The 12000-nt window shown below is 56.6% G+C and overlaps 1 protein-coding gene and 1 long non-coding RNA gene across 2 annotated transcripts; both read left to right on the forward strand.

The window, feature by feature from the left end:
- Positions 1–2008: 2008 nt before the first annotated feature.
- LOC135980077 (protein maestro-like) lies at positions 2009–3545 on the forward strand. Its single transcript, XM_065580154.1, has 4 exons — positions 2009–2144; positions 2490–2645; positions 2829–3011; positions 3369–3545. The coding sequence occupies exons 1-4, from the start codon at positions 2118–2120 to the stop codon at positions 3543–3545; spliced, it is 543 nt and encodes a 180-aa protein (XP_065436226.1). The 5' UTR covers positions 2009–2117.
- A 490-nt stretch (positions 3546–4035) lies between these two features.
- LOC135980076 (uncharacterized) lies at positions 4036–10723 on the forward strand. Its single transcript, XR_010597293.1, has 5 exons — positions 4036–4385; positions 5564–5698; positions 5973–6042; positions 6744–6803; positions 7947–10723. It is a non-coding gene; the product is annotated as an uncharacterized LOC135980076 (long non-coding RNA).
- Positions 10724–12000: the final 1277 nt, after the last annotated feature.

Genomic DNA, 12000 nt, shown 5'->3' on the forward strand with positions numbered 1-12000 from the left:
ACTGGAGCCTTGTTCCTCCTGAAACCCCCACACTCTGCCCCATGGGGAAGGAGCTCCTGCTCTCCTTGGCCACAGCTCCCACTCTGTGCCCCCCCCCCAGTTCAGGAGATCCAGCCCAGCACCTAGCCCTAACCCCTCCCAAGGGTGGGCACCTCCTCACACCAGCCCCCACCCCTGAGCCCAGAGTCACTGCTTTCCCCCATGGGGGCTCTAACCCCAGCCCTTCTGGTTCCCATCAGGAGAAGGCAGCAAGGGAGGGAGGGGGCCCCCAAGCTGGGAGAAGTGAGTCTGGCCACGTCCACCCATCCCTTTCTGTAACACAGCGCCCCCTGGCAGTGCCCGGGCAGGAGGGTATGAACCCCTTAGGACTGGACAGTGCCTGAAGGGCCTTGAGGTCAGCCACCAGCAGGCTCAACCTGCTGCTTCTGGCCCGTCACCCCTCGGAGGGCATCATCCCTGGTGTGTACCAACTGGGCCCGTCCTCTGTGTGAATTCCTTACCTGCCGTCCCTCTGTCCGTCACAGCCCCGCCAAGGCCATCTGGAGATTCCTAGGTGCAGACCCCATGCTGACCAGGGAGGTATTGCACATCCTGCTGGACGACAGCCCAGAGAAAGGCCGGGCTAACCCTGGGCAGACCCAGGACAGGAGCTGCCCCCAGCCAGCCCGGCTGCCCCCGGCGGTAAGTTCCCATCGCTGGCATTCAGCCCTCTTTCCCGGCTGCATTCTGCGCAGGGCCACGGTCTTCTGACTGTATCTTTTCCCTTCCAGACCACGTGCGGCCTGTGGGAGCTGATCGGGGCCTTGGGGCAAGCGGACACGCTGGAGGGACGCGAGGACGACCTGTTCGTCTCTTGCTTCCTCGCCATCGCCTGCCCCCCGGCACGGCACCTCTCGGGAGCCCAGCAGGACTTGCCCAGTGACACCAGACCACGCAGGTAATGTGTGGGGCCGATGGATCCCAGCACCCACGCAGTGTCTGGGCTAGCCCCTAGGAGGGGGAAGCTTCCTTCTTGGACCTTCATTGTCCAGGGACCCCCGACACCTTCGGGGGACCAAGGGTTCAGATCAGCCAGGCTTCTCGTGCTTAGGAGCGGGCAGAACTGCCCCCGGATACTCAGGGAGCCAGAGAGCTCCTCAGAGTGGGCAGCTCAGCAGGGTGATGAAGGAGCTGAGCCGGGGGCGGGGGGGGGGGAGCAGAGCTGGGGAGCAGGGCAGAGCTGGCTGCTGTCTCTATTTACTGTCTACTTTTAAGGCTTTGGGACAGGCCCGGCCTGTCACTGAGCCACTTCACCCCTTTTCGGCAGTGGGCCCTGGGGGGCAGGGCTCAGGGCAGCAGGGCATTCAGGGGGGCACTGCATGTCCTTTTCTCCCCAGGGTCAGTTTCCTGGGCGGGGCGGGGAGGGGCAATTTTCACATCTTTGGAGGAGAGCGAAGGTCACATCTGCAGACACTCCCCCCTGCCCCCACAGTTGCGGGGGGTAGGGTGACCAGACAGCAAGTGTGAAAAATTGGGACGGGGGTGGGGGGTAATAGGACCCTATATAAGAAAAAAAACCAAAAATCGGGACTGTCCCTATAAAATCGGGACATCTGGTCACCCTAGCGGGGGGAGAACCAAAGGCAGAAGTGGGGCAGCTTCTAGGCTCACCCTGATCCCTTCAGTGCTGCAGCAAGGGAGTCCTGCCCGCCCCCACCCCGCCCAGAGAGCAGGAATCCCTGCATCACCATCTCCTGCCTCCTTCTCTTCCCAGCATGGCCGTGCAGGCCCTGGCGCGGGTGCTGCGCCTCAGGGGCAGTCAGCCAGCTGTGGAGCTAATGGACCAGGAGCGAGGCTGGCAGCTGCTGGAGGAGGCCCAGCCCGAGGGGTTCACTCTCCTTAGCAGGTGAGGAGAGAGGCTGGAGGAGTCACGTTCTCGCTCTGGAGCCCAGTGGGGCAGAGATGGGAGGGGGTGGCCGGGACCGGGCCGGATTCCGGCATGTGCAGGGTTGTCATGCACACGTCAACACGAACTCTTGTTCTCCCCCAGGGCCATAGTGACCCACCCAAACCTGGCTCTGAAGAGCATCCCAAAGCTTCTTCTTCCCAGCCTCCAGGCCAGCCAGGAGGGTGAACGCATGGCCTGCACCGCCCTGTTCGCAGAGGTGAGCCTGGAAGACCAGGGGGGAGGGTTAGCCAGGCCCAGAAGCTGATGGAACAGGGGGCCAATAGCTGGTCAGCCAATGAGAGATGGTCCCGGTGGTGTATTGCTTGTAAATTAATCCCTCTGCTGGGGGCTCTGTGGAGGGATTTGGGAGCACCCCACTGGAAGCAGAGGGAGCGTTCTGCCCTGCACATGTCACTTCTGTTAAGCTCAGCTGAAGCCAGCCCCTTGTGAACAGCAGTCGGTACGGATCTATGTCACCTCCTGGCCCCTGATCATACTCCCTTCCCCTTGCTCCTCCTGGCCTCGCCCAGCCCTCTCTGACAGCTCCTTTCGGTCCCTTTAGTTCCTCGGCAGCCCCCTGCTGATGGAGAATGAGCCCAAGGCGATGCGGAAGCAGGTTGTGAAGGCCATGCTGCAGCGGACAGAAGACAGCAACATCCACGTTCGAGGCAGAGCGCTGCACGGCCTCAGGAACGCAGTGACCGAGTTCCCGGACAAGGTGGGTCTGGAATGGCAGGAGACTAGGCAGAGAGGGCTGGGTAGGAAGCGCCTGGTTCCCCTTCTCCCCAGCCTGTGGCTCCTATGGAGCAGACTAGGCTGTAGGCTGACTTGCCCGGACTCTGGTTACACTCAGGCTGACAGAGCGTTGCTCACCGAGCGGCGTCCAACCCCTTCTCTGCAGGTCAGGAAAAAGCGAGACAAGATCCTGGAGAGTTTTGTCCGCGCCGTGTGCGAATGCTGCGACCCCCGCACCGTTCTGGAAGCCATGGAAGGGCTCTGCTGGATGCTGCGGGACCCCAAGGCGCCTCTGAAGGCTCACGTCGCCGTCCCACTGGCCCTGCAGGCGAGAACGTTCTTTGAGGATGTAAGTACCAAGCAGGGCAGGCCCCATGGCGCTATAGGGCACCCCACAGGGGAAGGTGCTCAGGACCTGCCTTCCCATGGAGGGGGCTCAGTGTCCGATGCAGGCACATTTCTGGATTTGTGGGGCAGCTCAGCTCCTCTGCTAGGGGAGGCAGGGATGCAATCATTCTTGGGCCCTGGGCCCACAATTGTTCAGCAGCCCTGGGGCCCAGCAGGAAAGAGGGGAGTTTGCAGAGAATTGTCCTGTCGTTTGAACTAGCTGAAACCTCTCCGGGCTCCGCAGCTGCCAGGCTGATTCCCAAAGCATGTGAGGGCCTGAGCCTGTCCCCTCTAACCACCCTGCGCCCCCTGTCTGCAGGAGACCAGCGGCCTGAGGCGGGCCTCCATGGAGCTCTTTGGCCACCTCAGCAAATTTGTTTCCAAGAAGTCATCCCTCTTTGGGGCTGAGGTGGAGAAGAGCATGGGGACGCTGCTCATCCACCTACAGGACGGGGACCCCCAGGTGGCCCAGGTGAGTGCAGCTGAGGGCTCATAGGGGCAGGGGTGGCTGGGGGCATTCTAACAACATGGCAAGGGAGGTGCAAACTCCCCCCTCCAAGCCCCAGATCTCCTCAGTGCTGCCCTGTGGCACCCAGGACCCCCCACTAATCCAGCCCTCCTCCACCCCACACAGAGCTCTGCCAGCCCTCAGAGTGTAGCTGTGGGGTAGATCTGTGGGGTTTCCTTCTCCTCCTCCATTCCCCACAGGCACCTCCAGCCTCCCTGCCCAGCCAGCCTCTCCACGGCTGTGGCTCCATTTTACAGCCTGCCCTGTTTAGTGGCCAGGTCCAGGTCTATCTCTGGCCCCTAGCAAGTGACCTAACCCAAGCAGGGCCACAGGGAAGGGCAGGTCGCTGAGGCCGATTGAGTCTCCATTGTTGCTGCCCTGCCCTCACTTCTGTGCTAGCTCCTGTCTGGGAATGACCAGCCTCCTGCAGCAATCCCACCACCACCCCCGCCCCAGCCGAGTAGCAGCCCCCGATAGTGCCTGGGTAGGGTTACCATACGTCCGGATTTCCCCGGACATGTCCTCCTTTTGTGTGCTAAAAATAGCGTCCGGGGGGAATTTGCAAAGCTCTCACAATGTCCGGGATTAGCAGAGAGTGGCTGGGAGGGCTGCAGGGAAGTCCCGGGCTGGACTCGGGAGCAGCTGTAGAGGAGCCGGATCCGCCCTGCATTCTGAGCCAGCAGCTGCCTTGCAGCCCAGTCCGGCAACACTGTGCAGGGCCAGACCGGGTTTTGTTGTGCAGGGCCAGACCGGGTTTTGTTGTGCTCGGGAGCTCAGCCACGTGTCCGGCTCGGCTGCACAGAGCCCAACTCTGTTCTGAGCAGCAGGGTAAGGAGGTCAGGGGGCAGGAAGGTTCTGGAGGTGGAGGTCAAGAAACAGGGGGGGCTTTTTGGGGGCAGTGGAGAAAGTTTTGGGCAGTCAGGGTACAGGTAGGGGGTAGGGTCCTGGGGGGCAGTTGGGGGGGGTCTTAGGAGGGGGCAGTTAGGGGACAAGGAGCGGGGGGGGGGTAGGGGGCTGGGAGTTCTGGGGGGGAGCTGTCAGGGGGCAGGAGTGGAGAGAGGGATCGGAGCAGTCAGGGGACAGGGAGCAGAGGGGTTTAGATGGGTTGGGAGTTCTGGGGGGAGCTGTCAGGGGGCAGGAGTGGGGAGAGGGATCGGAGCAGTCAGGGGACAAGGAGCGGGGGGGGTAGGGGGCTGGGAGTTCTGGGGGGGAGCTGTCAGGGGGCAGGAGTGGGGAGAGGGATCGGAGCAGTCAGGGGACAGGGAGCAGAGGGGTTTAGATGGGTTGGGAGTTCTGGGGGGGGCTGTCAGGGGGCAGGAGTGCGGAGAGGGATCGGAGCAGTCAGGGGACAGGGAGCAGAGGGGTTTAGATGGGTTGGGAGTTCTGGGGGGGGCTGTCAGTGGGTGGGGAGTGGTTGGATGGGGCGTGGGAGTCCCAGGGGTCTGTCTGGGGGTGGGGGTGTGGATAAAGGTTGGGGCAGTCAGGGGACAAGAGGCAGGGAGGCTTAGATAGTCCTGGGGGGCAGTTAGGGGCAGGGGTCCCAGGAGGGGGTAGTCAGGGGACAAGGAACGGGGGGAGGGTTGGGAGGTCGGGGGGGGCGGGAAGTGGGAGGGGCGGGGCTAGGGCGGGGCTCCTCCCGTCCTCTTTTTTGCTCGCTGAAATATGGTAACCCTATGCCTGGGATTGAGGGGAGGCCAAGTACATTGGTCACTGGGCAGTGCTGTTAACCGCCCACCGGGGACCCACAGGGAATGGCCCCTTCCCTGTTCCAGGAGTGTACCTCCCCGGCCCCAGCACTCGGGCCTGGCTCCCCACAACCCAGCCAAGCTGGAGATGGGGGCTGTGGGGGCCTGGGGAACAACCGTCAGACCAGAGGAGGTTCTGCAAAGAGGTGGCTCCTTGCTGCTCCGGCACAGCGGAGTCCCCCCAAGCCACACAGAGCCTGCGAGTTAGCAGCCCGTTGCGCTCAGGGACTCAACCAGTTTCCTTCTCGCCCTCTCTGGCAGGCGTGCAGGGTGGCATTGCTGCAGTGCGCACCCTTCCTCAGCTACCAGCCCCTGCGTACGCTCGTGCGGAGCCAGCTAGCCGAGGGGGCGGCCCCTGCCATCCCCGCCTTCCTGAGCGAAGCCTGCAGGATCCTGGTGAGTGAGCTCTGGGGTGTGGGCCCTGCAAGACAGGGGGCTGGGAGGACCTAAGCACACAGGGAGCTTTCCTGCTCCAGGGAGCCCCCTCACTGACTCAGCCCCATCCCCCACCCTTGAGGATGGCTCCTGTACAAGTCATCTCTGTCCCATGGGAGGAATCAAGGGGGAGAGGGCTCTGACAGCCAGGGGTTCCTCACCTCCCTACCAGGCAGCTCCCCTCAGCCTGGGGAGGATGTGTGGCTTGGGACTAACTGGGTTCTTGGCTTCCCAGCTCCAGGACTGCCCAGGGAGACTGAGCAAGAAGGCTGCCCTGAGAGCAGCAGCTGCCCAGCAGCTGATAGGTAAGAAAAGAGCTGGAGCTCTTCTTCCTATTATCCCTCCCTGCCCCATGAGTCCGGGACCCAGCACCACATGCACACTCCTAACAGGGGGGAGGGGCTGGCCTCCGTTGTCCACACACAACCAAACCCAACTCCCCCTCCATCCACTCCTTCCCATCTCCCTGGGACAAAAGGGGAACCAAGACTCCCTGCAGCCAGATGCGGGAGGGCTCTGCGGCCAGAGGGTCTCCTCTGCCCTGGCCCTGGGCAAGCCTGGCACCTGCGGCAGGAGCAGGCCCGAGGGAGAGATCCTGCCTCCCAAAGGTCTCACCCTGGTTCCCCCGCACCCCACCCCGCACCAGGCACTGGCCCCAGCCAGGTCCCCCTGCAGCCTGTACAGGGAGGGCAGAGATTCACAGGAAGCCCCAGCCCTGCCCACCCCAGCCATTCAGGCAAAGAGCCAGGGCAGCAGCTCTGCCACACTGTGCTTCACACCAACTCCCAGTGGGGCTTGTGTGCACAACACCTCTCCTGGCCTTTGTGGGGCACGAGGCCAAAGGCAAAATGATCCCAATAATCTTGGGGACTGACTCTCCACCCAGCTCCTTCCCCTCCTCTGCCCGGATGGATTGGGGGTGGGGGGCACCTTGAAAGACAGAAATCCAAGCGGTGGCTGGTGCCCTGCATGCTGTTAAATAACCAGGCCCGCCTGCCTCCCCTAGGATACATGATGGACAATTGAAGCCAGAGAAGAGCAGGAGGCTTGGACCGCCCACCCTGCTGTGAGTCACGGCTGAGGAGTATTGCTGTGCTGGGAGGAGGGGCGGGGAGAAATCGGGGCAGGGTTCTAGGGTCGGGGGCGGCAGCAGCCACATCGCACGGTGGCTGGGAGCCAGAACCCAGTTGGAGTGACCTGCAGAGCGTAGGAGCAGGGAGAAAACCCTTGGGGCTGGTTCTGGGGTATCATCTCCACGGCTATAGTTTGAAACTCCCTGCCCTGTGGGGTGTTCCCATCCTGGCCCAGGCAGGAGCCATGGCTGGTCAGCAGGGTCTGGGAGTCAGAAGTGAGTCGTACCTGGCAGGCAGGGGGCAGTGGCAAGCAGAGAGGGGGTGGACTCCACAAGAGGGAGGGAAACCACCTCCTATGGGAGACCCGGCTGCTGGAGGAGACTTTTCCCCCTAATCCCTCACCAGCCGCGGTGCCGCGGGCAGGGACTCTGAGCAGCCCCAGCCAAGGGCGAGGCCGGGGGTTCCTCTGAGCCTCATTTGGTGCTAACTCTGCAGAACCCAGCCTGGATTGCTGCCTGCCCCCTGCAAGTGGCAGCTCCAAGAGCCCCTGCACGCACGGAGCAGCTGACCCCACCCCACCCCACCCCAGCCCCAGCTATGCTTATGGGGATATGAAATTCTACCTCTGAGTCTCCCTGCCTTCAACAGCTGATCATGCCCCAAAGGGCTGCACCAGAGCTGAGGAAACAGAGCCAGGTGCTGCGGAAACACATCCCAGGGCTGGAGTGTGCAGTCCAACCCCTCCCCCGCATCACGGGCATTCGTTCTGTCAGAGGCTGACCCTGCCAGCTGCTCACTAGGCAGAACCCAGCCAGGTGCTGAGCAGACTCTCCTAGGCCTGGTGCTTAAATACCTGGAGAGGCTGCAGTCAGCCCAAGAAGGGTGGGCAGGGGGTGGCGTAGAGTCGCAGGCTGAACTGCAGGCCGCAAGCAGACCCAGCGTCACTTCTCACAGCCCCAATCCACTGAGCAAGAGGGGAATAAGGCTGCTGCAGCCAGAATTTCCTTCACTCCAGTAAACTCCTCTCCCCACATTTCCTGACACCCTCCCTATTTACAACCAATGCAGTTGGCTGCTTTTTAAAGATAAGTGCATGTTGCAAACTCATGTTTTGTTATCCATTTCCTTCTTTGCAGACAAAGATTCAGGCGGAGAGAAATTCCGGCATAGTTCTTCCCGCAGGTCTAGCTACCTAGATGCTCTGCTCACACAGGCAGGCTGATCATATGGGCTGGACCACGCTGCTGTGTGGATGAGGGAAGCCTATGGAAGGTGGGGTGTAAAACAGCAGCTGACGTAGCCTAGATGGGCGCATACTCACTGAAGATGCTCAGACCAAACTTGGGTCAGGATGCAATGCTGAAACAGTCCAGCAGAGGGAGCCACCGCAGGAGTAATGGGCAGGCTGCCAGTAGATGTCCCCATATAGGGAAGAGAGCACTTGCAGAGACCTGTGAGAAAGCAGGAGGATACCCAGGTTACTGCCTTGCAGAGTTCCAGAAGGGAGGGGTCTCTCTCACCAAGATCTACCCGAGCTCTGATCTCTAGGGCAGGAGCCTTTTATTTGGCTCCACAGGCCTCACTCATACACCTGCCAACCAAGCAAGGTTTTCGAGCTCAGTTTGCACCATACAGAATGAACGGGTGGTCAGACTCACTCACCTCTAGGGCGCCCTTTTTGTATGTCTAGGACTTTTCCGTCTTCTCCTCCTCCACTGAGGGGAAGAGGATGGAAGCTCCAGCTCTTGAATTGGGCTATTAGGGACACACACTGATCACCAGTGACTTATTAGGGAACTAAATAGGGAACCCGGGAGACAAGGGTATTTCCCCGACCTGCCTATGGTGGAGAAACATTAAGATTCAGGTCCCAGGAGTCCAGAACCTCTCGAGTTTGCCCTCTGCAATCCGTTCTCTCTGGATGGAGCCTAACAGAAAAACAAGAGATTAGTGGCCAAGGGCACAGAGGGCTGCCACGTATACCCTCCGGGAACCAAGGCTCAGGAGAAAAGGCTAGTGGCCTGCCAAGCAGCAGCAGTCAGGCTTGGCCTTCTCTGGCCCCTCAACAAATCTTCCCCAGAACCTCTGAGCTACATGCAGGCTGCCCGGAGGGTATTGCTCAGTGAGAATTCACCTCTGGCAGGCAGCCCTATCAAGAGGGGGCGGGATCAAAATTACATGAGCCCAGGATGAGCTTCCTCTCTTGGACAGTAGAGCTGGGCAACCTGCTGCAGAGGCGAACGCTGCAAATCCAAAAAACATCATCGTCATGTTCAGCCTCATCTCCACGAGCAGACGCCTGGCATGTAATCAAGGCTCCATTTTGTCCTCATCCAAAACCTGAAATCAAACTCTTACCTTCTCAACATTAAAGACAGTGATAGATGTCCTTGTTGTGTAAACAGGCAGAGAGGTTATGCAACTTGGGCGGAAACAGGCACTCAAATACTGCACTGATGGGGGCCTTATAAAGATGTAGACAGATGATAAGTAGCATCTTTATATAGGAGATCCTTGAACAATGCACCAAGCTATTGGACTCAAAGCAAGAACGAACTTCTCTTCTTCACCTCTCAGTAGGAGAGCTCAGGGAAGAGAAGAGTGAAGCCACAGCTCGTATCGAATCTGCTCTTCAGCAGACTACACGCTGCACATCAGACGTACAGCAGCAGTGTTGGTGAATTAATCTAGTACAGTGGTTCCCAAACTGCGGTTCGCGAAATGTTACAGGTTGTCCGCGGGGAAAAAATTCCCTAATGGCGGACAGAGCTGTCCCTAGGGACCCCGGGCAGCATGGGGCCAGCAGCCCGGAGCCCCTGGACGTCCAAGAGCGAAGCAGATCAAAGCAAGCATCTCTATCACACTGAGATTTAAACTTCAAAACTCCTTATAAGAAATGCAAAGGGAGGTGGATATTTTTTCCTGTTTTTAAAATTAAACAGGCAGCTAATATTGTTTTTAAAATTATTAGGAAGAACAAGTTTAAGCTTTGTTGTAACATGCGTTGTTTGTCTGGACTGCTCAAGACCTCAATGCTTGTGTAGAAGGAACTCTTAAGTTGACTTCTTAAATACCTTCATCAAGGAGTATCAGGTGTGAAACAGCATGAAACGTAGGAGCCTTGTTTTATAACAGAATTATTCAAAGTGATACAAGCTATGAAAGTAAGATCTTGGAAGAGTGTTGCCGTTTTCATAATGTAATAAAATACTGTAATGATAAATAATAATTAATAATGAAGTGTGCAATAAGCTTGCCATCAAAACAAATTTTATATTTCCCAGATTACTGTTTTTATAATTTATACTCAGGTAAAGGAGAAAATCCCTGGCAATATTTATTTTGAGGAAGGGGTTCGCGAGACTTGACATTTTAGTGAAAGGGGTTTTGTCATAACTATAAAGGGAAGGGTAATAGCCCTCCTGTGTACAATACTATAAAATCCCTCCTGGCCAGAGACTTCAAAATCCTTTTACCTGTAAAGGGTTAAGAAGCTCAGGTAACCTGGTTGACACCTGACCCAAAGGATCAATAAGGGAACAAGATTCTTTCAAATCTTGGTGGGAGAAAGGCTTTTGTTTGTGCTCTTTGTTTTTGGGGGGAGTTCGCTCTTGGGACTAAAAGGGACCAGACATCAATCTATGCTCTCCAAATCTTTCTGAACAAGTCTCTCATATTTCAAACTTGTAAGTACAGCCAGGCAAGGCGTGTTAGTTTTATCTTTGTTTTCCCAACTAGTAAATGTACCTTTTGCTAAGGTGTTTACCTCTGTTTGCTGTAACTTTGAACCTAAGGCTAGAGGGGGTCCCTCTGGGCTCATTAAGTTTGATTACCCTGTAAAGTTATTTTCCATCCTGAGTTTACAGAGATGATTTAGACCTTTTTCTTTAATTAAAAGCCTTTTTTAATAACCTGATTGATTTTTCCTTGTTTTTAGATCCAAGGGGATTGGATCTGGATCTACCAGGAGTTGGTGGGAGAAAGGATGCGGGGGGGGTGGTGGTTAATTTCTCCTTGTTTTAAGATCCAAGGGGTTGGATCTATGTTCACCAGGGAGTTGGTGGAAGAGTCTCTCAAGGCTACCCAGGGAAGGGAGTTAGCCCATTGGGAGTGGTGGCAGGGGACCATGTACTTCCAACAGATTCTCTACTACCTGTGACAATGCGGTTCTGGCGGAACCCAACTGAGAGTGCCAACTCAGGACAAATTGCTCAAATAGGGCAGTTACAGCCCAAGGCTGGGTTTTTTCCATCTGGTTGAGCTTTTCCACCTCTAAGGCAAACCAAACCAGCCAGACTAAGAGGACTTCGGTCTCACCCCACTGGCTAACCGCAAGTCTCACAAGCAATCTCCTTAGACACTCCAGTTTCCCAGTATTACCACCAGTGCCACTCGTTATGGGGACAAATGGTTATGAAAACCAATACCCCAGTAAAAGAAAAAGGTTCTCCTGATCCCAAAGGACCAAGCCCCAGACCCAGGTCAATATACAAATCAGATCTTACCCACAAATCACGCTGTTGCCAATCCTTCAGAATCTAAAATCTAAAGGTTTATTCATAAAAGGAAAAAGATAGAGATGAGAGTTAGACTTGGTTAAATGGAATCAATTACATACAGTAATGGCAAAGTTCTTGGTTCAGGCTTGCAGCAGCGATGGAATAAACTGCAGGTTCAAATCAAGTCTCTGGAATACATCCCCCGCTGGGATGGGTCCTCAGTCCTTTGTTCAAAGCTTCAGCTTGTAGCAAAGTTCCTCCAGAGGTATGAAGCAGGATTGAAGACAAGATGGAGATGAGGCATTAGCCTTATATAGTCTTTTCCAGGTTTAAGAACACCTTTGTTCTTACTGTGGAAAATTACAGCAAAATGGAGTCTGGAGTCACATGGGGAAGTTCCTGCATACTTTGCTGAGTCTCAAGGCATATTTGCTTTCTCTCAATGGGTCCATTGTATAGCTGATGGTCCTTAATGGGCCATCAAGCAGGCTAGGCAGAGCTAACACCAGTTTGTCTGGGATGTCACCCAGCAGCATAGCATAAGTTTGAAATACAGACAGTATAGAGCCAATATTTATAACTTCAACTACAAAGTGGATACACACATATAGACAGCATAATCATAACCAGTAATCCATAACCTTGTCTTAGACACCCCATTTGACCCCCTTTATACAAGATTTGCGTGCCA

The sequence above is a fragment of the Chrysemys picta genome, unplaced genomic scaffold (genome assembly GCF_011386835.1).
Source record: "Chrysemys picta bellii isolate R12L10 unplaced genomic scaffold, ASM1138683v2 scaf1764, whole genome shotgun sequence".
NCBI lineage: Eukaryota > Metazoa > Chordata > Testudines > Emydidae > Chrysemys > Chrysemys picta.